This window comes from Cyphellophora attinorum (genome assembly GCF_001299255.1).
Source record: "Cyphellophora attinorum strain CBS 131958 chromosome Unknown Contig3, whole genome shotgun sequence".
NCBI classification, from domain to species: domain Eukaryota; kingdom Fungi; phylum Ascomycota; class Eurotiomycetes; order Chaetothyriales; family Cyphellophoraceae; genus Cyphellophora; species Cyphellophora attinorum.
In genome coordinates this window covers 334,623-360,089 of record NW_017253231.1, presented here as the reverse complement: position 1 = coordinate 360,089, position 25,467 = coordinate 334,623, and the positions used below count along the sequence as shown (strand labels likewise).

At 53.3% G+C, this 25,467-nt stretch overlaps 8 protein-coding genes across 8 annotated transcripts; 3 read left to right on the top strand and 5 right to left on the bottom strand.

The window, feature by feature from the left end:
* Positions 1-265: 265 nt before the first annotated feature.
* Positions 266-5,045, top strand: AB675_8382 (putative RING finger membrane protein; the record flags this gene model as incomplete). Its single annotated transcript, XM_018148823.1, has 5 exons — positions 266-389; positions 490-647; positions 711-2,562; positions 3,356-4,948; positions 5,005-5,045. The coding sequence occupies 5 exons, from the start codon at positions 266-268 to the stop codon at positions 5,043-5,045; spliced, it is 3,768 nt and encodes a 1,255-aa protein (XP_018004721.1).
* A 1,726-nt stretch (positions 5,046-6,771) lies between these two features.
* On the top strand, positions 6,772-8,512 carry AB675_8381 (Baeyer-Villiger monooxygenase; the record flags this gene model as incomplete). The annotated part of the gene is made up of 3 exons (XM_018148822.1): positions 6,772-6,851; positions 6,900-8,366; positions 8,419-8,512. The coding sequence occupies 3 exons, from the start codon at positions 6,772-6,774 to the stop codon at positions 8,510-8,512; spliced, it is 1,641 nt and encodes a 546-aa protein (XP_018004346.1).
* A 1,618-nt stretch (positions 8,513-10,130) lies between these two features.
* AB675_8380 (uncharacterized protein) lies at positions 10,131-11,312 on the bottom strand (the record flags this gene model as incomplete). Its single annotated transcript, XM_018148821.1, has 1 exon — positions 10,131-11,312. The coding sequence occupies one exon, from the start codon at positions 11,310-11,312 to the stop codon at positions 10,131-10,133; it is 1,182 nt and encodes a 393-aa protein (XP_018004540.1).
* Positions 11,313-12,132: 820 nt separating this feature from the next.
* AB675_8379 (uncharacterized protein) lies at positions 12,133-12,978 on the bottom strand (the record flags this gene model as incomplete). The annotated part of the gene is made up of 1 exon (XM_018148819.1): positions 12,133-12,978. One exon carries the CDS (start codon positions 12,976-12,978, stop codon positions 12,133-12,135), a length of 846 nt encoding a protein of 281 aa, XP_018004365.1.
* Positions 12,979-13,521: 543 nt separating this feature from the next.
* On the bottom strand, positions 13,522-14,763 carry AB675_8378 (5-methyl-1-naphthoate 3-hydroxylase; the record flags this gene model as incomplete). Its single annotated transcript, XM_018148818.1, has 1 exon — positions 13,522-14,763. The coding sequence occupies one exon, from the start codon at positions 14,761-14,763 to the stop codon at positions 13,522-13,524; it is 1,242 nt and encodes a 413-aa protein (XP_018004653.1).
* A 661-nt stretch (positions 14,764-15,424) lies between these two features.
* Positions 15,425-17,262, top strand: AB675_8377 (putative transporter; the record flags this gene model as incomplete). Its single annotated transcript, XM_018148817.1, has 6 exons — positions 15,425-16,010; positions 16,052-16,496; positions 16,545-16,767; positions 16,825-16,918; positions 16,991-17,032; positions 17,105-17,262. 6 exons carry the CDS (start codon positions 15,425-15,427, stop codon positions 17,260-17,262), a joined length of 1,548 nt encoding a protein of 515 aa, XP_018004440.1.
* Positions 17,263-17,378: 116 nt separating this feature from the next.
* AB675_8376 (putative uroporphyrinogen-III C-methyltransferase) lies at positions 17,379-21,274 on the bottom strand (the record flags this gene model as incomplete). Its single annotated transcript, XM_018148816.1, has 3 exons — positions 17,379-17,602; positions 17,818-19,033; positions 21,005-21,274. The coding sequence occupies 3 exons, from the start codon at positions 21,272-21,274 to the stop codon at positions 17,379-17,381; spliced, it is 1,710 nt and encodes a 569-aa protein (XP_018004206.1).
* An 802-nt stretch (positions 21,275-22,076) lies between these two features.
* Positions 22,077-24,750, bottom strand: AB675_8375 (uncharacterized protein; the record flags this gene model as incomplete). The annotated part of the gene is made up of 2 exons (XM_018148815.1): positions 22,077-23,322; positions 23,489-24,750. The coding sequence occupies 2 exons, from the start codon at positions 24,748-24,750 to the stop codon at positions 22,077-22,079; spliced, it is 2,508 nt and encodes an 835-aa protein (XP_018004587.1).
* Positions 24,751-25,467: the final 717 nt, after the last annotated feature.

Genomic DNA, 25,467 nt, shown 5'->3' with positions numbered 1-25,467 from the left:
GGAAGGTACGGAGGGGACCTGTTCCGAGTTATCCCATCACAGGCACCTTCCCCACTTTCTCCGAGTCCCCACCTGTTCTGCCACTGGAGCGCGCCTATGAGTGCCGCTTACTGTTCACTGGCGCTTGCGCGCACTGTGTTAGGCAACTCTCGCGCCAGGTATTTGGTGACTATTGTGCGTTGTATCATGGTGTCGGGCCTCCTGTAGTCTGATTGTTCTGATCTTGCTTACTTGTATTATGAAAAGCAGTGTAGGAAATCCAGCTATGGACCTCAGTGGCGTCTTCGCCGTCGACGGCGCTGACAGAGCGCATAAGGTAATTGAAGTCACTCCTCAGAAGAGACGCCAAGAGAACGACGTGCTGCAAGTGGCACAGCTAGGCGCCAAACGTACACGGGGGAGGAACGGCTGCCTGAACTGCAGGCGTAGAAGGAAGAAGTGTAACTAGGGGGTCCTCCATTGAACCGCTCGGACTGACCATTTTGGCAGGTGGTGAAGAGAAGCCAACCTGTGGCAAGTGCATTTTCCGAGGAGAGAAGTGTGAATGGGACACTGGTCTTACGTTCAGATTGAGCGGACTCGATGCCGACCACCCGTCAATGCTCCTGGCAAGGCCTACGAAGCGAAGGGCAAATGGTCAACTGAAGGTGATTTTCTTCGGCTGCATATTTGAACTACCTAGTAAAAGGATCATTGGCTAATCTTGGAAGATCGTTGATGTGAGATTCGACGACACTCAAACCCAGCAGGCTCATGTCGATACCGAGAGCCTGTCTAACTCACAGCCTGGTCCTTCGCTGCCTGGTGACAAGCTTGCTGCTTCGCTCGCAGAGCCAGAGAGTTCAGCCTGTGATGCTACGGCGTCCCGTACCTGCTCCCCGTCATGCGTACAAGTCGACAAGAAGCAGTCTGGTCCTACAACAATCGAAGCTGAAATAAGTGGTCGGTCCTGCAAGCCGCAATGTCAGCGCTTCCCCTACGAGTTAGCAAATCCCGTGGATCTTGGTGGTAACGACATCATAACGACAGCAAACGCATCCAACAGTGCCTCAAACCAGCAGGCGCAGACACATGCACCATCAAGCTCCGATTCCTGCAGTTCGGAACCGCTTTCAGGGACCTCACTAGCGACCCGCTCTGGCTCGACCGCGACTTCGTTGTCCTCGATCTCGGCCAAGCACGGTGCTGCACAGCCTGAGCCACATTTGTCCAATCATGACCATGAGATCACGTACTTGGAGTGCCTGGACCATTTGCTGCTGCCCACTACGCGATCGAACGACGCACGCCAGCCCAAAGTGCGATTCTCTGTGCCAGCACACGGAGCCAGGGAGCGGTTGCTGGAGCAGATCAGGTTGTTGACAGTCAGTCCTGGCAGCGACTCATCAGACCCAGGAGCAGACCTTGATGCTCTAAACCTGCTAAGCTTAAGCGGCGCGTATCGTTCCAAAGGTCTACGCCTGGTTCATCAGACCCTGTCGGCAAGACCACTCGGTTGTACAAAATTGGACAAACGACGTCAGCTAGAGCTTTGGCAAAACTACAGCAAGAATATAGCTCCTTGGTTAGATGTTTGCGAGAGTCGAAGACATTTCCAGTACACGCTGCCAATGATGGCGAAATCGAGCGATGCTTTGCACTATGCTGTCCTAGCAGTCTCTTCCCGACACCTGGAGCTTCAGGCTGGGCGGCCTCCGACGGCAGAGAGCAGCGAGCTTTGCCGCGATGCCGAACGCTTGATGCATTTCGAGATTCGGTCATTAGACGCCAGCTCTGTGGCAGCGCTGTTGCTGCTCTGCGTTCATGACATGATGGCAGCTGACCACCGTGAAAGCCAGGACAGCATGGAGGCTTGCGCATCATTTCTGAAGCGTACCTCGATTGACGCCAGAAGCAGTGGCTTTGAACAGAGCTTGTTCTGGGCGTTCGCCATGCTGTCTAACTGGGACGCTCTCGCGCACTCCCGGAATAGCGTCCTTCGATTGTACCAATTCTTTCCGAGCGAGTCTCTGTCGACAGCCATGAGCTACATTCGATCACAGACCTGGGGCGAAGCATACTCGAAATATGCGCTGTACTTGTCCATGATTGTAACTAGCTCAATCAACATAGGCAATTTCAACCGAACTCAAGAACATCATGGTGAAGCGCCTGCCCAGTGGAAAGCACTACATGACCTGCTTGAGGATTGGCACAATTGTCGTCCGGAGGGAATGCAAGCACTCATGTCGTACCCATCTATCCTGGACGACGAGCACAATCGGTTCCCTATGCTTCTCTACAGCTCGGCTGCAGCAGTAATAGGCAATCTACTTTATCACACTGCCTCTCTCCTCCTGCTGGAATGCAAGCCGTCAATGATCGAGCTTCCTAAGAATCACAAAAGCCTGATATGGCATTCGAGGCAGATCTGCGGAATAGTGGCAGAGAACCATGAAGCCGGCGTGCTTCCGCATGCAAGACGACCTTTGCTAGTTGCTGCAACGCACATCGCAGACGAGCTCGAACGAGGCAAGATCACAGAAATGCTGCAACAGATTGAGCGGGCTTCGGGGTGGCTGAGTAGGTGATGTTACGATGGTTTGCGAGCCTTTTGGTCAAATTCTGGTTAGGCGTACGACCAGTGGTTGTATTCCAATTCCAGAGCATGATCCCGTGGGGAAATGTGTAGACAAGGGTGAGATTACGGAATGGTCAAGCAAAAGTAAGTTGGTTGACGAATCTTGCAGGCAGTGAACGAGCGCTTCGGGTGTCCCTGGAAGACCACTAAGCTCTGGTGACTCCCCCTCCTTTTCGGACTTTTTTGACCCCTTCGCTATCTACGCGAATCAGCACCCAGAACGATGGGTCGGATCTCCAACGCGCGGCCTGTCACAGACCGACTTTAGAGGAAGCCGCGCCGATGCTGAGACGCCCAAGACACAATTCGCCACAAGTCTCTGACATCTTCGAGACTCGAACATCTGCTCCCAAGACTCGCGCAGCCGCCAGTCCTGGCGTTGCTTGTCCTTCACAGCCCCAAACTACTTCTTGTCTTTGCGTCAGCGTGTAGCTTAGGCACGTACCGGCACGATTAGCTCAATGATGCTGGCCATGACTTCGAGTTGATTTGCACTTACCTCAGTCTTACGTGCTTCACACCTTCTGTCTAACTGCGCGCGCCTCCCACCGAGTCACGAAGACGTCCCTACAATGCGGTAGACCGAGTAGGGTTGTCCATATCGCACACCTTTTAAACATATACATATACATAGGAGACACAACAATAGTTGAACTCCATCGCTATGGGTATGCAGTCCCGAAGGTTCCGGCAGTGTGGTAGAGTCGTCGCGATCACAGCTGACATGGAGAACAGCCGCTCAAGCAGCGCAAATAATATCAGTCGTGTTCCCTGACCAGCAATATGATCGCTCGTCAGGGTTCACTGTTCTTAACGAAACTGCGGCATATCGGTTCGAGACATCGAATCTAGTCACCACATTAAATCCAAACAACCCAAATAATTGGAACGTCCTACGTGGAGTGCTGTACGTTCCCGACGTGCCTGATGCCGCCTGCCCGAACGACACTCTCTCCGTCATACCTGCGAACGTTACTCGCGGTTCGGACCTTCCGTCGAGTCGCCTTCCACCGTTTGCTATTGCGCCCTGGACGACACCAGAATGTGTACAAGCATTTCTCTCGTCTATGCGAGCAGATGCTGTCGCAGGAGCATACTTCTTTCACCCGGACGGAAGCAACGATGCGCCACCGAATGTAAACGATCCCTCATGGTCCTTGAACGATGGTGGACAGTGGCAGGGCGAGAACCAGTATGGCATTTATGCCCTACCAGGTGCCGTGGGGGCTGGGGTACTGCAGGCGCTCGGTCAATACTCTGGAAACATATCGAATGCGCCGGGCGGACAACAGTTGTCTGAGCAATTCGACCCCCACGACCTCATTCGTCTTGTCACTCAGGTCGATGTATCTGGCTCTCCCGGCATTCCCTCACTATGGGTATTCCTTATTATCGTTTTGGCAATATTGCTTGCCGTCGTACTCACCACATCAGTCATTATGCACTGCATTCAGCGCCGCCAACGTCGACGACTCCAGCGCCGTGTCGAACGTGGCGAGGTCGATCTCGAGGCTCTCGGAATCAAGCGTCTGAATGTGCCGAAGACCGTTCTGGATAAGATGCCCATTTATACATACACATCCTCAGACCCTGCAATAATTGCAGCTGCAGCAAACGCCGATAAGTCTGCCACAGAGGCAGCATCAACGGCAGTCACGACTAGTCGACCTCGCGAGACACCATACTCGCAGCTGTCATGTCCTATATGTCTCGATGATTTCATACACGGTGTTACGCCTGTCCGCGAGCTCCCGTGCAACCATATCTTTCACTCAGAATGCATCGATCCCTTTCTACAGAACAACTCATCACTTTGTCCTATGTGCAAAGCGACTGCACTTCCGGCTGGATACTGCCCAGTCAACGTCACCAACATCATGGTCCGGCGTGAACGGCTTGTGCGACGCATGCGCGCGCGAGCCAATGGCGAGGAAGCAACCGTAGCGGCCATCGATGCTGAGGCCGGTCATGGGATCATGCGATATCTGGGTATTCGGATCAGGGACCGCGTGCGCGGGAGAAGAGCAACCACTGCCGGAGCTACCACTTCCGCCCAGGATCCAGAGCATGGCCAGGCCACGGAGCTGCAACCTACCACACCGGCACCTCCGGCACCAGCTGCCGTGACTAGCTCGGGCGCAAATGGCGAGGTCGTCCGAGAAAGACAAGCAGCGGAGGCCGAGCAGATACCCGATGAAATCCAGGCCCAAGGCGCGAGTGCCAGAAGAGCATGGCTTCGTGACAGGTTCATGAGGCGCGAAGAGCAAAGGTTCGAGCAGGAGGGTATTGCTGGTGCTGCCAGAGAACAGGATCGCAGACGACCTGCTTGTGAGTTTGACCTTCTCCACTTACCTTGAGACTGAATATGCTAACGTATCATGCAGGGCGCAGAGGACTAAACCGGGTCTTTCCCACGAGTGGGTAAGTGCTCACGACATGTCGGCCCTGGACTTTCAGGTGCTCACGACAGCTGCTGTAAAACGTCTTCCAGGCGGGTTCTATCAGGAACGTACAGTCCAGAGCAGGCACACGTTCAATTACGGTTTCCTGCTCTACGTTCTTTACGATTTGTCACCGTCACCCATTCGTCGGGTTGTTCTTCAGCGCAGGCGTCCTCATGCTGGCTTCAAGATAGTGTGTATATAAGGGCGAGGGAATGTGTAGCAAACAGACTACTCTTTTGGACCTTTGCCTTTGCAGTGCTGGAACTATGTCTCGTTCGTCTTAGTCCCTGTGATATCTATCTACCGAGGTATCGGTCGTGCAAAGCGCAAAGAAAATGACCCGTTCTATTTCAGGCAAGGGGCTTGCCCTTTTGGGACACATTCAACTTCTATCCGTTCATCCTGAGCTCCGAAAAATGGTTTCTTGTTCCCTGCAAGCAGACCTGGCGCCCGACCTACAATTTTGTTATGGATGTCTTCGGAGCAGTCGCGCCCCGCTTTCTGTCCAGGGGCGAGTTGGGGCAGCAAGTATATGAGCCGGGCTACATGCATGAAGTTTTGTATGGGAAAACGAGCGACTCTTGGCATTTTGGAAGCCATTGCCAGATTAACAGTCGCCAAACTTGCTCTGCTATAACACGACCGTCCCTACCCATCCACAACGCTCCCTTCATACGATTCTTGCCCGTCGCATTTATCCTTCCGCCGCCATTGATCTGTACACGCACAGTCCGGAGCCACTGAACATTGCCGCATGAGCGAGCAGGCTCCAGAAGCGGCTCTCAAAACTCCAGCTGATTGGCACGGAGCAAGGGGATTTGTGCAACATGTCGTCAACTTAACTTGACCGTCAGGTCTCGCAGAACTGCCAGATACGAGATTGACAGAAACGCTAAACTGACACGTTTCCGTCTCCGGCGGACTTCAGGTTACCTGGCAAGGGACTAAGTATTCTGAACGGCCGAAGATCCCATGCCAATGGTCAACATCATCTGCTTTGCCGCTCGAGCAGAGCAGGTCTCGAGATCCGAGATCTGGATTTCGAGACAAGCCGTCCTGCTGAGACGCTGGCACGCGATTGACAAATTGCTATGGTCTAGACGGGTGCTTTGGGTTCGAGATGGTTGCGAGATCGCAAACTCTATGGTGACGGAATTCTCGCGCACTGCAAGCACGAAACCCCCGCCTTCCCCACACTCACTCATACGTCCCAGCATCGAACTGCGAATTGATGATGAAGTCACCGAAGTGCCCCTCGGGTCTTCCAATCGCTAACAATGGAGCTTCGTCTATCCCTACCTGATACCTGAGTGAGGTGCATCTGAGGCGATCCACATGCTACTGAGTCGATTGACTCTCCGTCCGGCGAATGCTCCGAGATGACCATTAATCGATGCTTCCAGGTCATTGGACGTGGAAGGCAAGTGTTATGTGGCAAGTACCCATTGCCTTTGGCCCGCAATATTCCCTTCTGAGTACCAGACTTTGCCACGCCACACCAGGATTCGCGGTCACCCGGGGTTGAAGGGACCTGGAAACGCGGGGTTCGATGTGATGTGATGCGCATGTCAAGCCCTCGATATATACCTTACTCGAAGGTAATGACAGCCAGATCTACAGACTACCTTTTCTTCTGAGTACCCCTTATCAGCACAACCGACCCTCTGTATTTGCTACTCGCATCACAGACCGCCGAAGATTGTCATCATGCCTTCAGCGAAGGATATTGAGCAGGTCGACGTTCTGCTGGTCGGTGCTGGCTTTGCGTCCTATACACTTCTCAACCGGTAAGCTCGGATACGCGATGTTCAATACATACACTGACAAGTGGACAGCTTGCGACGACTTGGCTATAACGTCAAGATCTACGAGAAGGGTGCCGCATCAGGAGGCATCTGGTACTGGAACTGCTATCCCGGTGCTCGCGTCGACTCTGATACGCCAATCTACCAGTTGTTCGACAAGGAACTGTGGTCAGAATGGACATTCAAGGATCGATATGCTGGGTGGCAAGAGCTGAGAGACTACTTCCAATTCGTTGACAAGAAATGGAAGATCTCTGAGCATGTCACGTATAACAAGCACGTGGACAGTGCAGTCTTCGATGAAGACCGCCATCAGTGGCTTGTGGAGACATCCGATGGCTCAGAGATCTACGCAAACTGGTTCCTGCCATGCATCGGCTTCGCCTCGCGCAGATATACTCCTCCATTTCCAGGGCTTGGCAACTTCCGCGGTGACATTTATCACACCGCTGTTTGGCCACAGCATGGAGTGAACCTGAAGGGTAAGCGCATTGCTGAGATCGGCACGGGTGCCAGCGGCACGCAGGTCATCCAAGAGATTGGTGACAAGGCGAAGGAGCTCACTGTCTACCTGCGAACGCCCAACATGTGTCTGCCCATGAACCAGCGCAAGCTCGATCCAGAGGAGGAGGAGCGAAAGAAGAAGGATGGCACATACGAAGCTGAGATCGAGAAGACTCGCCACACCTTTGCAGGCTTCACCTATGACTTCCTCAAGAAGAAGACTATGGAGGACACTCCGGAGGACCGAGAGAAGTTCTACCACAAGCTCCTGATCGAGGAAGGTGGCTTCCGTTTCTGGCTCAACACCTACGACGACATGCTGTTTGACAAGGATGCCAACTACGAGGCCTACAAATTCTGGCGCAAGAGCGTCCTTGCCCGCCTGACAGACAAGAAGAAGGCCGAGATCCTCGCTCCAGAGACACCACCCCACCCATGGGGAACCAAGCGGCCTTCGCTCGAGCAGCGTTTCTACGAAGTCGTCGACCAGCCACACGTCAAGATCGTCGACATCAACAAATCGCCGATTCAGGAAGTGCAAGAAAAGGGCATCGTCACCAAGGACGAAGGCCTCATCGAGGTCGACGTCATCATCCTCGCTACAGGCTTCGACTCGGTGACCGGCTCTCTCGCGCAGCTCAACATCCAGGGCGTCAAGGGTGGCACCATTGCTGACCACTGGAAGGACGGCACCAAGACATCCATGGGCATCGCCATGCCTGAGTTCCCCAACATGTTCTTCTTGTACGGACCGCAGGCACCGACGGCGTTCAGCAATGGCCCAAGCTGCACTCAATTCCAGGCTGAGTGGGTAGAGAAGGTGTTCAAGTTGATCAAGGAGCAGGGCATTACCAGACTAGAATCGACACAAGAAGAGGAAGATGACTGGTGCCGGCGGATGAGTGAGGAGTGGAACAAGAGTTTGTTCCCCCTCGCGAAGAGTTGGTACCAGGGTGCGAATATTCCGGGTCGGAAGGTTGAGCCGCTGAACTGGTAAGTCGACGTCGACCTCGTCCGTCCGGCGACAATGCTAATATTTTCACAGGGCCGGCGGTATGGTCGCATACGTCGAGACCTTGGATAAGTCAATCTCGAATGACTTCCAAGGATGGCACGTTCAGAAGGGAACCAAAGCGTAGAATACCCAGGTCGCTATCCGAGTCGCTGTACAGTCAGAACCTGGTAGGTTCGTAGACACGGGTTACGGTATGGAAGCATTGGATGTGTTGCTTTCAGAAGGGGTCGGAGATTTCATGGGCATATAACAACAATACATCTCTAGTTCACAGCTCAAACTCGATGTCATGGTCCTGCAATGCAAAGAGGACACCGACATCGATGTCATCGAGCACTCGTTCAGTGCCTCCCAAGACCTAGCTGAAGACCGTCAACGCAGACCGGTTGACTGCGTTAGGTGCAACATGCTCTCACGACGCCGGATGACAATGAGGCTGTGATCAGACCGGATGACAAGATCCTGACCTGGCTTGCTGACGCCGGATGACTTAGTACCCGGACTGCACAAAGTTGTGCTCGAGTCCGTGATCCATGTACGATCCTCGAGCCTCCGCTATCTGTCCCATCCATGCACGCAGGCACTGACGATCTTCGCCAACCCAATCCCAGAGCCCATTTCACTCCCGCGATATCTCGGTGCCACCTGCCTGTAATCTGTATTTCCCAATTGGGCAATCAGGAAACCCACTTCAATATGCTTTCATCTTACGCTTGCTCACCGCGCACTCGCAACACGTTGGGCCTGATGTTGATCGTGGAGGCCAGTCTCGCCCAGCGACACGGATGGCTTCCTGGATCTCGCAAGAGAAAAGATAATCAATTGACTGTTCCCGAATATAAATACTAGAGTAGCCCGTTTGCCTGCCTGTAACTACCTGCCAATCGTAGCATCAGAACGCTTCCACCGAGCCAGAAGACCACCAAACAACACCAACAGCCCAACATGACAGATCTAACCGGCTCCTGCATCTGCCAACTCACCACCTTCCGCATCACCTCACAAATCGGCCCTCTCGCCATCTGCACTGCTCCGCCTGCCACAAAGCAGTCAACGGCGCCGCCTTCTTCGTCTCAAAGTCCCAACTCCAGATCACGTCCGGCGAAGACAGCCTCCGCGAGCACACTCGCCACGGCGATAGTTCTCAAGCTGTGAGAATGTACTTTTGCAGTCAGTGCCCAACAGTGATATATCAGGAACCGGAGATTCTGGCGCCGAATCTGATCTTGAACGCGGCGACGATTGATGATCAGGGTTACGTTAGGGGGTTGGAGCCGATGAGGGAGATCTATTGTAAGGGAAGGTATGGGTGGGTGGAGGAGGCGAAGGGGGAGGGGTGTTTGCGGTTTGAGGGGGCGCCTACGGCGTAGTGATGCACAGAGAGCGGAGAGTCGTGAGTGGGTGAGAAGCAGTGCAGGGTCTGTCCTGATGGTGGATCGCAAAGAAAGATTCGTGATTACAGATGTCATAGATCGCTTGCTTAACATTCAGAAAGATCAATCAAATCATCCGCTCATAACCAAACCAGACAACGCGACACGTATGAAGGATTTTCGGACATCGCAAAACGCTCAGACGTGCATCCACCTTTTCCACCTCCGGCCCCCGCGCCCGCTTCAAATTTTGGACCAGAACAAGGTCGAGGCCAGCACCGGCCTGATAGTCCGCGTTTCAGGCTTCGAGAGACGGCACCAGTACGCCGAGGTAACCAAAACTCAGCTCGCTGAGCTAGCTGTAGCAGTTCACTTCTTAGGCTGCAGCTTAGGTGGCGCCTTCTTCGCTCCTGCCGCTGACTGAGGTGTCGTGGTACCTCCTGTGGAACGAGCATTCAACTTGGGAGGCTTCTTCTTTTCAGCAGGCTGCGCCGACGCAGGTCTCTTCGCAGGAGCGGGTTGCGTCTGCTGAGCAGGCTTTGCCGGTGCTGCGTTTGTGGGAGGCGTTCGTTTTGCGGAGGTGTTTGGCTGCTGTGGTGCAGCCGGCTTCTGCGACGGTGCCGGCTTTTGTTGTGGTGCCGGCCTTTGCTGCGGCACCGGCGGTGCTTTAGCTTGAGTTTGTGCCTGCTGCGGTTTCGCCTGCTCTCCTCCGCCACCTCCCCACGGCATTTTGGGCATATTCGGCATGCTCGGCATTGACATATTCGGCGCCTTGGGCATGTTCGGCATGTTGGGAACATAGCTTCTCAAGTCGGTGACCCACTGCTGGTAATCGTTGCTATCCATAGCAGATACGCCGCCGTCATCTGCTGCCATCTCCTCCAATTCTTCTTTACTGGGTTGCTGCTGCTGCTTAGCACCTATGACCATCTTTTCGAGAGCCGACTTTTGTGACGGGGTCACATCCCAGTCCGGAAGCCATTCTTTGGCGATACTATTGACACCTTTCCCTGCCATCTGCCCCAGATCCCACATTGGTCCGTTGATCGCCCCGTACACAGATCCGATTCCACCAGCGAGGACTGCTCCAGCAGAAGATACAACACCGCCAACAAGCGCACCAGTGAGCTTTCCTATCGTTACACCAGGTTGCACCCCGAGGCCCGCACCAGCTGCGAGACCTTGGAAGGCGCCGGTTCTTGTGTACTTGGCAGCCTTCCCGAATGACTCTGCTTCGATCTCCGCGTTGACAGCTGCAGCGAGTGCGTCTTCGCGGGCTTGAGAGTTGGTAGCACCATGGGCTGCTTGGCGTAGCTGCCAGGCTTTCTTGGTTGCTTCCAGTGCCATGGAGGCGCTCATGGAGGAGGATTGCTTGATCTCCTGCTCTGGGATCTGTTGTTGATTGCTGGGCTTTGGCTTTGGCTTTGCTGCATTCTTGCTGGCTGATTGTTTCTGTCCTGATTGTGAGGTTGGCTCTGCTTTCGGTTGCGGTTTCTGTTGTGCTGGCCGTGGTTGCTGTTGTGTCTTTGTCGCTAGCTTTTTAGGAGGCATGATGGGCGTTTGATCGTGTTGTGTCTAGACTTTCACAATGCACCAGAAGGTCAAACTGTTTCAAAAAAGTATTTCCAGTTTTCCGGTTTCTGGACAGATCAACACCCCCTACGTCACTGTGGCACAGCACATGACGGGTGATGCCTAAAGTTTCGTTGGTGCAGGGATCTACTGGTACGGTTCTTGGGCTCTCGAGAGCCAGTCGTGGAGCAGCTGGACGCGTGATCTCTTACAAGAACATTCTCGTTGTTGATACAATGACAACAATCGACAAGAGTCATGCGTTGGGCAGGCGCAAAGTACCAACAAGATAGATAAGCGAGCTGTTCGAGGCGATTGACGAACACGAGGACTAGATTCTTTCAGGAGAAGCCCGTAAACGCCAGAAACGCGTCCCGGGGCGGACGCCAAGCTCATCGACCTCGAACACGGACGCGGGACTAGCACTGTTAGCACACTGAGGAGAAAGAGAAGAATACGACGCAAGTCTTTTGTATCTGCATCAGCGCACTGACCCGTAAGCTCGATCCCTTGTGTTGACCAATTCTCAATCCTAACGCGGGTCGCGAGCAAGCGCTCGAAGGTGGTTCTGTGACCTTGCTTTAACCATAGGCACGCTGTCGTAGCCTGCAATTTTATAGCGGCTCAAGCTCTTCAGCCCGTGATCCTCAGATTGGTTGATGATAGCCAGACATCTTTGGTCTGCGGCTTCTCTGCTTCAAGCTCCATCATCAGACGGCGAGAGTCGAGCCTAACTCGAGTCCCAGGACGATGATGCTTCCAACTCACCACCACTCCTCTACCTGGCGGCATGTGTGTATCATCCTCCCAGTCGTCTGCCGAGCATCTTGCCGAGCTCGGTGTTCACGGTCTTCCATCGGTGCGAGCCCTCGTGATTCCAGCCAATTTTCACCATGACTGGCGTGCTTGAGAGTTTCGTGGAGGCCTGCGCCCCAGGAGCTGCTCCGACCAACAGAGCCATATGGAAGTAGAAGCTTTTGAGATCTCTGAAACAATATCGACAACCTTCTCCAGTGACGCTGACAGCGAATGTGCGACCTCGAGCGTCCCAGTGTGAAATCAGTCTAGGGAAGGCTGAGTAAGAATCTTGGAAGCATTCGGAAATAGATGCAATCGTGGCATCGCACATCATTTGAGTCAAGCTTCCGTCTGGCGCCAGAGCCGGGCCTTGGCGCGTGGCACGGGTCAGACCTTCTGCATGGTCAAATTCGAAGTCGAAGATGCTGACAATCTCGAGATTTCTCAGGAGTTTGAAGAACGAATGGAAGCCACGTCCCTTGGTGTAATCCGCACTTGTCGAGACGTATCTGATGTGATTGAGGATGTTGGTAAGGCTTGGGCTGGGTGCCAAGCGCCATGAACGATCTTCAAGATATGTCAGACTGATATTGGCGTGGAGATGCAGCATCTGGAAGGCCTCTGTGCGGCATAGCTTTGACACCAACAAGATCTCTACGCCTCTGAACCACAATCGCTTGTTCTCCGCCACTCCACGATTTGTGTACCACCAGCGATCTTGATGCCCGGCTTTCGCGCTGCGCAGATTATAGGGTTGTGTGGGAATGTATGTAATTCTTTGGCCGGCGAAGAGATGCTCGTAGATGAGGAAGCGCACCTCAATGGGCATGTCCAAGAGTGATGGCATGTTGACGGACGCCCTAGATTTGTAGGCTGGATTGTGGAGGTATCCGAGGCGTTCGCAGCTGTACGGCAGGTCAGTGGCTTGTTGTCGAACAGTCAGTATCGTGGCAGTCTTACTGATGAGTGCGTGCAAGTCGATGGAGAATCCTCTTTGCCTGGTCGATGTGGGATCGTGGACACGGTAAGCTGCCGTGCGGTCGTTCGAATGCGGGACAGTGATAGAGACGAGATCACGACGGCGAACAAACTCGGTACAATCTCCCGCCCGACATCTGGTCAGGATGTAGGATGATGCAACCAGTTAGGAGAAGGTGAAAGTGACAACAGCAAAAGATGTCCGAAGAGGCAAGTTCAAGATTTTGGGTGAGATGAGGTGAGTCATTTGAAGTGAAGCACAAGTGCTTGCGAGTTTGCGAGTGAAGTGCGTTTGCAACTGGCACGATCTGGATAGTCCCATGCGGTGACTGCCGTTTGTCACTGATGCCTTGGCAACAACGAACTGCTTCACTTGATCCTGCTCCAAACGTGCGAAAGGCCTCCATTCACCTCAAGCACGCTTCAACTTCATCGGAACACTGATGATCCCCAGTTCCGGCATGCGAGCATACTCGATCTCTCCATCGATATCAAAGTCTGCCGTCATCTCTAGTACCGTCTCCAACACCGTGTTCAAAGCCAGTCGTGCCAGTGCTTCGCCTGCACACCGATGTCTCCCTCGCCCGAACGCTAAATGTGCTTTGATGTTTTCCCTGCCTAAGCGGAACTGGTCTGCATCTGAGCCGAACACGGACTCATCACGATTGGCAGATGTGTAGTGCAATGTTACAGGCTCCTTCGGCCGGATAGTGCAGTTGTGTAGAGTGACATCTCGAGACACGGTCCGAGCAAAGCCTCGGTAGGGGGTGTAGAGGCGGAGGAACTCTTCTATCGCCGCAGGAATGAGTGATGGGTCCGGCGAGCTTGATGTAGGAAGCGAATCACGAAGTTGTTTCTGCAAATCCTTGTCTTTAGCCAGATGCGCAAGAATCGATCCGATCAAGATTGGTGGCGCGACAACGCCAACGACCAGCGACTGGCGAAGACACCCGACGAGGTGCTCTTCGCTCAATGGCTGTCCATTGGCGTCTGTCTCCAGAAGCAGTGAACTCGCAGGGTCGTCCTCTGGATTTCTAGGTTGTTGCCTCCTATCATACATCAGATTCCGTGCAATATCATACATCTTGGTCGAGTTAGCCGTCGCAGTCTCCTTATCCTGTGCTCGCCAGGCGTTCAACCAGGCTGCTGCTGTCCGAGATAGCTCTGGCGCAATTTGAGGCTCAAGATTCAGCCACTCCGCTTCAAGATGGCCGACAAAATTTGCACCGAACTCTGCACTCATGTCGCCATGCCCACGCTCAAGCAACGGTGCAAGTGCCGCTTCTGCATGTCGACGAAGTGGCTCACGTAATCGCTTGATCCGTGAAGGCTTCACTGTGCGTTCCAGTGCTGTCCGGAATGGCGTGTGGGCCGGAGCGTCAAAGTTCAAAGGCGGTCTTCGGATGCCGCGCGGATCTGAGGGTACGACGGCCTTGACAGATGAGATGTACGTGCTGGAATCCGATGCGGCATTCCTGACATCTTCATAGGATGTCAGGAGCCAGTAGCCTCCATACTCATTTGTATAGGCCACGGGACATTTCGCTCTCAGATGCTTGTATTCCTCATATATCGTCGAGATGTCATTGCCAACGACGGCAGCAGATTTATCGTAGACACACGCATCGCGTAGTTGATCGGCGGTAAATGCCATCTGTATAACGTGCTGCGCTCGATCATGGAGGACCAGCAAGTATGCGCAATGTCCAAGACCTTGTGTACAACCGCGCTTACTGCTTGCTTCGATTCGGGTATCATACCTCGGTATTCCCGCACGTGGTCTCTTATCCTGGTGCGGCTGCTGTGGACGGCAAGTCGATATCGGAAGTCGGGCGTCTGTACTTGTGGATGATTCTATAGTGCAATCAACTTGCTAGTGGACAGATATTATCCCACGACTCAAATAGGCTGATTCCTAGCACCTTTGTCCAATCAGCAACTCAGCTAGTGCAATGTAGCCAATGACCGTAGAGCTTCGAGGTGTGCCGGATCTGGTTCTCAGACTCGCGTGTGACTTAGTCGTGACTTTTGAGTTAGACTCTAGTCGATCCCCCAGATGTGCTGTTCGCCTTAGTCCTGTTTGAGTGCGGTCGGTGACTGGTTTGCGGGGTGCCCAGGGTCCATTTCCGAGAGGACACCAGGCTATCAAGAGCAAACCCGATGCAATGACCACTGCGCGATCCCAAAGTACTGCGCAATCCCTTGTCGAAGAGACGCCGCTTTCTCCTCAGGATCGCTGATAGTGACGGATTGAGATCAGGTATCAGAAGACCCATCACCACTGGGCAACCAAGACGAATCGAATATCGAACACCATGGATACCAATACAGCGCCAGCAGCGGCCAAAGAAGCCAAAGAACTGGCGATGAAGGAAATCGAGCTCTCAGAAGGTCCCTCCAGAGCGTCGCAGACATTCTATAAGGCACAGACAGACGAGGAGAAAGCTTTGGATAGGCGGCTGAACCTGAAGCTGGACCTCATAGTCGTGGCGATCCTCGCCGTCCAATTCATTCTGTGTGGAATCGACAAAACCAACGTCGGCTTCGTGGCAACGTCCACGTTCCCGAAAGACGCACACCTGAAGGGAGATGACATTCCGAACTCGCTGTCACTTTTCTCGGCAACGTATGTTCCGCTCCAACCTGTTATGGTAATGCTGGCTAGGCGCATCGGTGTACACAAGTTCATTCCGATCCAGGTCACGATATGGGGAGGTCTGTGTATGGCGCATGCTGGAATCAAAGGATCTGGTGGACTCATTGGTCTGCGAGTGCTGATCGGTGCTGCCGAAGCTGGGTTCACACAGATTGGCATGTACTATATGAGCACATTGTATCCCAAGGCGATGTTTGGGCTGAGAGCAGGGCTGTTTACCGGTATGAAGGACCCCGGCTGGTATGGTTAGTAGTCTGTTGTGATGATGCTGACACGCGTTCCGTAGGAATGTATAGCATTGCCGGCGCCTTTGCTGGCCTGATCGCGTACGGATTACTCCAGGCTCACACTTCGCATCTCCACGGATGGCAGGTTGTCTTTCTGGTCGAGGGCGGTTTGACGATCTTTGTTGGGATTTTATCCTACTTCGTTCTGCCCGGAAAGCTGGCCACAGCTTGGTTCCTGACGGAAGAAGAGAGGCTTCATGCAGTGCGGCGCATGGAACGAGACCTGGCTGGTACTCACGAGGTGGCAGACTCAAATCAAGGGATGGTGACGAGGCGCGATATGCTGGATGTCCTGAAGGATTGGAAGAAACTGTGCACAGTCTTGTGCAATATGACTGCTGTACTACCTGTGACGGCGTTCACGACCTTCCTTCCATTGGTGGTCGCTGGAATGGGCTATAAAGGCAACGAGGCCAGCTTGATGAGTGTGTCGCCTTTCGTTGTGTAAGTCTGCAAGCACAAGCACCATGATGCATGCTGATCCATTAACAGAGGCGTCGTTGGACTGATCATTTTCGTGACATCGAGCGACTACTTCCGCGAGCGCTCCTTACATGTCGTTGTTGGCATGGGTCTCGGCATAGTTGGCATTGTCGTGATGGCAACATCCACAGATCCACAGCTCCGCTACGGGTTCACTCACGTCTGTCTTGCAGGCGTTTTCGTTGGAGGGCCGCTCATTGCAGTCTGGCTGGCAGGAAATACGCCATGGAAGGTACAACCCGTCGAAGCTCCGCAGATAGACTGGGAAGGCGCGCTGACCACTTGAAAGGGCTCTCGAAGCGTCATATTGGGCATCAACGGCTGGAGTAATCTTGCAGGCGTCATCGCTGGACAACTGTTCAAGAAGCGCTTCGCCCCTCGATGTAAGTGCTCTGATGCCAGGTGGTTGTCAAGGGCTTCAGGCTTGGAACGCAATGCTGACTGAAGTACCCCAGATGAGACACCGCTATTCGCGACGATTGGCATCATGGTCGCCGGTATGTGATACTGTGAAACCCCGCCGTTCATGCCGGCTCCTTGCTCCGTTGGAATACTGACTCGAGTTGCAGGAATGCTTGGTTTCTGCATCATCCGCACAGCGTACTTCTTCGAGAATCGTCGGCGACATCGCATTATCCGTGACTGGACCCAAGAGCAGTACGAGGAAGAAGCTGTGAACGAGGACAGACGCGGCGATCAGCGACTCACATTCATTTATGGGTACTGAATGTTGCTGGGAATCATCAATTGTTATCGCTTTCTGACGAACTGTCGTGGCTGCGGTGCTGTGAAGGGCAGCTGAGAGATCAGAACGCTGTGATTAACTATGAAGTAAGTCTATGTCTATGCTGCGTTGGCCACAATAGGCTGTGGACCGATCGCTTGTATCTTGGGTATCGGAATGTCGTTACTCGTCTTCTTAGTATCCTCAGTAAGCTCTCGGAGAACATCAAAGCCAGCGGATACGCTGACCTCGTCCAAGCCTCGGAACCCTTCTTCTGTAATCCATCGTTTGCCGTCGTCTAATTCGTGTAACACTTGGCAAGCTCTCCCAACCACCAAGAGACCTGGTGGGCGTGAGCCTCTTCCTCGATCGCCTGGCAGACATGCTCGAGCGTTGTTCTTATCACCCTTTGATCCGGGCAGCTTGCCCTTTCTATCACAGCGCACGGCGTCGTCTTAGGCCATCTTCTGCGCCGATAATCGGTCACTCCGTCCTCGATGAGCGACTCGACTAAACTCTGAATTCTGTGTAGAGCCATCAAGAACACGACTGTCTTACTCGCCTTGTACTCTGGTGGCTCGGGAGCAGCCCCCTTCCTTCCGGTGCCGGTGCACACAACGACCTCGTCAGCGACCGCGCGATGCGTCACGGGTATCTCAGCGAATAGTGGCGCAGACAACGCACTTGTCACGCCTGGAATGACGCGAGCTCGAAAACCTCGGTCTCGGAAGAAGGCCACTTCCTCCGCGCCACGGCCGTACAAGTACGGATCGCCCTGCTTGAGCCGCAACACATGTTTGCCTTGGGCCAGCGCCGTGATGGCAAGCTGTAACATCTCTTCTTGGGCTGCGTCTGCATTGCCAGGGAACTTTCTGGCGATATGGACCGGCGTGCGACGCGGGATGAGCGCAAGAATCTCAGCAGGCACTAGCTTATCGGCTAGAATGTAGTCGGCGGTCTCTATAGCAGAAAAGGCTGCTCGTGTGAGCAGGCCGGGATGACCAGGTCCAGAGCCAGCCAATGTGATGGTGCCTTTGGGCGACGGCACACCTGGCAGGATTGAGACGTGGTCTGCTGGGCCGATAGCGTTCTGAGGTGCTTTGTATGCATCTAGAATTGCATCCACGTCCTCATCTGATATCGCGGCGAGGCGCGAGAGGGGCCAGTATTCGCATATTTGCGTCAGCCACCTCATCCGCCGTGTTCGCAACGTTGTCGCCGATGTGTCATCCTCTAGTATCAGCTGGTTCAGCTTGTGCGATTGACCCACTTCTTCCTCTTCTAATTCTGGTTGAGGCTTCGCATGTGCTGCAGCTTGTGATCTGTAGTCTTCTTCCCAGATGCGTCTGCGCATGGTCCCGAGCCGGTCAATCGCATCGCCGAATTTTGCCGGCAGGCTAGCAGAGATCTCACGTCTTATACGCGAAGACAGTTTGCAGCCACGACCTGACGTGGTTATACCGATTTGTAGTGGCCCGTCCGAATGCGTTGACAGCAGTGTGAATGTGCATAACGTTGGTGCATCGACAACGTTCACGGGTATACGCCGCCTCTTGCAGAGGTGTGATATGTGCGCCGCGAGCGGGTTGCTAGAAGGCGTCGTTACAAAAACAGCATCGACGACTCCATCGACTTCAGGTCGCCCGAGTGCTTCCAGGTGTCTTTCTTCGAACGTCTCTTCCACTATACACGCGGCGCCTGCACTCACATGTGCTTCGATCGTGTAGTGGCATGTGCTCTTGGATTCGACGAGTAGGACTGGTCGGGCGCCGACCTCGATCGATTTCGTGCAGCGAGAAGCAGCGAGCGGCCCGGAGCCAATGATTAGATGGACATGGCCCGAACAGTCTTGCGCAGTGAGAAGTGCGGGGTGACCCATCGCTGACTGGAGAGCATGCAGACAGCTCGAGATGTTGCGGGCAAAGATGCTGGCGTATACACCGGATCAGGACAACTCGACGTCGTAGGAAGATGCTGGCAGGACGCCATCAAAATATCTCCAGCAAAGTTTCGCCTGCGCATCTTCCGCGGAAACTCAGAACATTGCGAGCTCGGGATAACGCCTCGTCGATAAGAAATTTTCTCCAACATTTCTTTGCCAATGCGCAGCGCCATACATTTATCACCCTTGACCTGATTGGCTGGTGCAGACCATTGACGCAACGATTCACCTGGCGTTCTCCTTGGTACTGTAGGACGATAACATGTCCTTAAATTGTCATTGGCCTTGACTTTCCAGGAGCAACAACTGACATCTCATCGGCGATGGACCGTAGACCAAGGCTCAGTCATCGTCGCTGTCATCTGCAGTATCGAGCATCTTGCTCATGTATGGCCCGTCGAGATGATATCCTAATCGCTCGTAGTAGCTGCGAACACCAACACCACTGATGACGCTCAGCTTTGTGCTACCATGTTCGTCTCGAGCGATCCGCTCTGCCTCTTTCATGAGCAGTGTTCCGTACCCTTGGTGCTGAAACCTGCTCTTTTCTCGACCATGGATCGGAACTGCGAGACCATAAACGTGTAGTTCCCGGACAAGGCTCGTCTGTTGGCCTGTGAGCTCTGGACGGAAAGTATGCGTGGAACTGCATTTTCGCAGCCTCAGTAAAGCAATCAGAATATCCTGCTTGGGATCCTCATAAGCCAGGAACGTCTCCCAGCCTCCATTGGCAGTGTAGTCGCGCCGGACGAGCTCAATCTGAGAAGGACGAATCTTATTCTTGACCTCGTTTATGCCGACCTCCCGGGTCCGCACATCTCGACAAGTGGTACCAAAGTCTTTCATGCGCGAGAGCGCCAATTCTCGAAGGTTGCCATTTTCGACGCCCGATGTCACGAGTGGCATGGGAATATCTCTTTGCACTCGGTATATACGAGTCCAGGGCGGAATTAAAGCAAGGATTCGTGCAACCAGGTCGACCAGACCGTTCGGAGTGTAGTTCTTGTACCGTCCAGTGCGCCAGAGTTCATACAGCCCAGTACCACGTATAACAAGGGTCGGATATATCTTCAGGCCATCAGTTCGAAAATCTGGATTCTCGAAGTACTCCTCAAATTGGTAGATGTCTCGCTCCATGCCGACATTCGGCAAATCGGGCATCATATGCGAGACCACTTTGAAACCTGCATCTTTTGACAGTTTGAAGGTCTCTGCGACAGACGCCACAGTGTGACCTCTGTTGGTGTCCCGGGCAACGTCCTCATACAGAGACTGTACGCCGATCTCTAAACGCGTACAGCCATAACGCAGCATGTCTGACAGATGGGTGTCCAGACAGTAGTCTGGTCGTGTCTCTATGGTGATGCCAACACATTTGATACTCGACATCTCGCCAGCTGCAACAGCTTCGTCGACGTTCTCGGTCTGATACCCTGACAAAGCGTTATGCAGCTGAGATATGAATGTGTCCCGATAGTCTGAGGGGAGCGACATGAAGGTGCCTCCCATGACTATGTATTCGACCTTGTCAACGCTATGACCGAGTGACTTGATCTGGTCGACCCTTCCTCTTGCTTGTTCGAAAGGATCATATCGCGCTCTGATGGCTCGCATGGAGGTCGGCTCGTAGCCCGTATATGACTGCGTTGAATATTCGAAGTCCGAATCTGGGCCACCGGGACAGTAGACGCAAATGTTGCCTGTGTAGGCGATATGTGGGCACCTGTGCGGCTTGGACATGACTGCAACCACAGCAATGCCAGATGCGGTTCTGATCGGCTTTGCTATCAACTTCTGACTGACGGCTTTCTTGTAGTTCTCAGGAACGGCAGCAAGGATTGCAGTTAGTGGAGGCTGCTGGCTGAGTCTGTGCTTCTTCGCAACCTGGCCACGGAGGCTGTTGAGGTTGATGTCTTTCTTCGGCTTCGTGTCATCATGTAGAGCATCGTACTCTTGTATGAGCACATTCGCGATGTCAACGCACGCGGCGGCAAATCTCTCGTTCTCGGGAGGGAGTTTCTCATTCTTCCCTACCTTGACTTGCGTCCGCAGAGTCATGGTTTGGGTCGCCATGATTGCGGGATATGTACACGTCGTCTCGTACCTCTTTATCTGGTCGTAGATGGTATCATGATGGGTTGTGCATGCTTCGCAGCCGCAGTCTCATATTCTGTCAGGACGCAGTGTGCCTGGCGGGACATGTGAGTTGGCCCAAGTTGCAGATTATTTCTGAGGTGAATTCGGTCACTGGCAACCGTCGACTCCCCACATTTTATCCTGTCATTTGAATATTCATGGAATTTGAATGACGTCGAACTGCCTTGCGCTGTCGAATACACCAAGTCTTCTATAATCGACAGCTACTCTTCCCCAGGTCCTGCTTCAAAAGCAGAACGACTGATGAAAAGCGATGTCTTAGCGTCACAAGACGGCAGTGTAAGGTCTCGAACACAATGCCAGAGAGTCATGCACAAGCGCAGAGGACAACTCAAGCGACAGTACCAAAAAGAGAAAAACAGATGGGATATCCTGTCGGATATCTTCTAGCTGTTAAACTAGAAAGAACAGATACTACGTATTGATCTTAGCGAAATTCGCAAAAAGACGTGAAGAGGAAAGAGGGTAGGGTGCGAGGGCGAGCGAGATACTTATAGTCGAGCAAGCAAGCAGGCAGCGACCGGCAAAACAGGGGCAGATGGCAAACTTCACTCGAAGTGAAGCAAGCAAGCAGGCAGGCAGCAGCCGGCAAAACATGAGGATGTCGCAAACTTCACTCAACCTGACTCGGCTTCACCCAGGCTCCAGCGCCCTCGTAGATTTAGCTCAGACACTATGACGCCCATCATGCGACTCGACTTCTGGTTTGTCCACCTGGCTAGAAGCTGAACAGTCCACTCTTCCGTTTCCCATAAGGATACACGATCAAGGCACTCAGGTACAGTCCCACTGATATCCCAATGGCCACTTGTACCATACCATAGCCTACATTGAATATGGTTCCTCCGTACACGCTATTAGGATCATCCTGTGCCTGAAGAAAGCCCTGCGTCCCGTTGTTGATGATGGAGATTCCGGTTGCATTATTCGTGATCTGTTCCGAGCTATTTATGCCCGCAACGAGCGTGCCTGATGCAGCCAGTCCGGAGGGCACCATCACGAAGATAGCCGGGAGCATGGCCGCCGCAGCTAATCCGTGGAACATTCGACTGTAGAGATTGGCGATTGCGCCAATGACGAAGGCGCCAATAGCGTTTGCAACCTGGATGTTCGACGCAAGTCGAGTCGAAACCCAGAAGTTGGCCTGGTATCCAGCTGTTGCGACGAAGGCCATCATAGGCAACTGTTTCCATTTCGCTTGATTTATGATAGCCAAGCAACACGCGAATAGCGGCACCCAGATGAATCGTGTGTAGAGCAGCTTGGCGTTCAGATGGGTCGGATTCCAATACACTGGTACATTGCAGGTGACATCGGTCGTTGCGTTTTTGTCGACGAGTCCGTATATGACGGTGCCGATCAGAAGGCCAAAGCCCAAGAACAGTGTATATATTATAGCGTAAACCATTCTGACCGAACCGCTGAGTAAGTTTTTGGACTGCAGCTCCAAAGCCGCGTTCAAGACGATGTATCCGGGAAGGATGAGAGCAATGGAGGACTGCGCCAGCGCCGAGAAGCAGAAGACGCTCTGGTTGTTGTGGCGAATGCTGCCTAACCCGCGAGCAACGAATGCTGTCAACACGGCGGCGAAGACCTCGAACACGTGGCTGAACTGTGACGAGCGTGGTACGATCTGCAGTTGTAGGAAGCCAGTGACTGCGCCCATCAGGAAGATTGGTCCAAAATCAACTGGCCTGCCAGAGAAGGCAAATGGTGAGACACACACTGCAGCAAGTCCGAAGATGAAGATCCTGAACCAGGTCGAATGTTGGCGTGTGGAATTGGCTATCTCGTCCAGTTGCCTGCTGGCCTCTGCTGGTTGAGTTTTGTCGTGAATCACCATTTTATAGACGTCGAATGCGTCCTTCAAACGGCCAAAGTCCAAGCCTTGGTTGGTTCTGATCATCTCTAGATCTGTGGAATATGTCGTTTCGTCGATGAACGTGCAAATCATCGCACCCGGCCTGCGAACCTGATTAGCCTTGTCTCGGGAAAGGGGCGTACGATAGAAGGCAGGATTGTAAGATTTAAGGGGAGCAGCGTCTCTGTCAACCCGAGACATATGCTCGGGCAGTCTTCAATGCAACGCTCGTTTCCGGACACAAGTTTGACCATGAGGGAGCGACTTACATGTACAGGAATTGCGCATTCATGCAGAGAGCCCGTGCTGAGTAGTTCATATATTCTTCTAGGCGATGGGTCGGTGCTCCATACTCCATGAATGCGCGGCAAAGCTTCGTCAAGTATCGACGTCGTGCGAGAATATCGGCAACGGCATTGATCGTCACAATATGATCAGAGGCCTCCCTGGCTGGTGGCCGCAGACTCGATGCTCCATTTTTGATAATGTTTACCGCCGACGATATCATGCCAGATGAACGACTGCGGGGGAGGCCTGGTCGACGAGACGAATTTGGTGTGCTTGCGCCGGGTAGGCTGGGAGCGATGGAGGACACCCCAGCTTGAGCAAGCAAAGCTGCCGTTGCATTTCCTGGTTCAGGCTTGTCATACCACTTTGGCTTCCGCGAAGGCGTCACCCTCCCGGAGGACCCTGCCGATGAACGTTCAGGTGTCCTTGACCCAGAGGGAGAGGCGGTGTCGCCCACGTAGTCATTGTAGAAATCGCCCCGTCTGTGGCCGTGCTGCTGGAGCTCATTTAGCCGCGATGTGAGAAGCGCGCCGAGAACACTCGGCTTGTACTGTTGAGGTGGTGGAAGGTAATCAACGTCGTGAACGTGTTTGTCAAGTGCTGGAGTTCGGGTGCCTGATCTGGGATCCCTGTTCGAGTTTTTCGGGCGGGCTCTGGTCATTGTTCTCACAAGTCTGGTTGCTTCCTCCATATATTCAGCATTCTGCTGTCGTTCCAAAGGCTTAAGATCTTCGCCATCACTGTCATCGGTATCTTCATCAAGATCATACGGACGTTCAGGCTTGTCGAACGATGATAGCGGCAAGTCGTTCAATCGTATGGGATAGTCGTTGAGGGGACGAAGCGGTGGTGAATCTGGTTCCGCTACTGACTTCTTCGACCGCCTGGAGTACTTCCTGGATGTCCAAGGTAACAATTTCGATAATGAAGATTCGTCCATACCGTCGGTCCTCAAAGGAGCAGTATCGTGCATCGCGCTTTCTCGAGTAGAAGGATTGCTGAGGTCCTCCAATGAGCCACTCCTGGACAAATCGCTGTACAGTTGGTTGGCGTTGTGTCTGGCCTTTTCCGCCGCGGCAGCCGCTGTCGTTGATGCTGGGGCGTCCTCTGGTGGCGATTCGCCTCCGAGTGAGAAATTGACCCTTTGCGGACGAAGTGCCGACTTGAGTCTTGCGGAACGAGCACCCCCATTATCATTGTCCGGTGTCGATGCTGATGACCCCTGGCGACCGTCCGACGCCATGACCTCAACCGTCTGCCCGAGGGTTTTACTTCGCACAATTGGAGGCCGCCTCGGTATCAATTTCAGGCTGTCGACTAGGCAGTGGCCCGCTGATGTCGTCCGCTGATGTCGTCGACTTTGACTAAGGAGGGGCAGTATTCCGTATGAATGGAGACAAAAACAAAGAAAATTGTATCAAAGACGCATTGGGCAATGGACGAGTCTTTCACAAACGTCGTTGTGGCGCCAAAGGACAAAAGGCCGACTTGAACGAGTGTTGTCTCGAATATTCTTCAGAAAGTATGACAGCGATATCTTCTACAATGTAAACACTATACATAGAAAAGACTGAACTGCGCAAATCTCGGTCTCACAGGCCGAGATTTTCATGATGTACGCAGGAATCTGACATACAACACATTGATAAGGCATGTGCAAGCACCACGTGTAACAGGAAAGGACAGGAAGGCGCGGCCGAGCTGATAAAGGTGGAACAGATTGATATGAGGAAGGACAGGAGTAGAAATGTGGAAGGCGAAGTGCTCCAGTTTTGAGGGATAAAATTTCCAAGCGGCAAGCTTGGGCCATGGGCTCCAAAGTCACCTCATTCCGTGCTCACGAGCAGTGTCCTCGACCACATCTGGGTGTCGAAATGCGAAGTATACATCGAGGTGAGTAATGATGAGAGATGACGAACTTGTCTCAAAAACTGGAACTCGAAGGCACGGCCGAATTTTC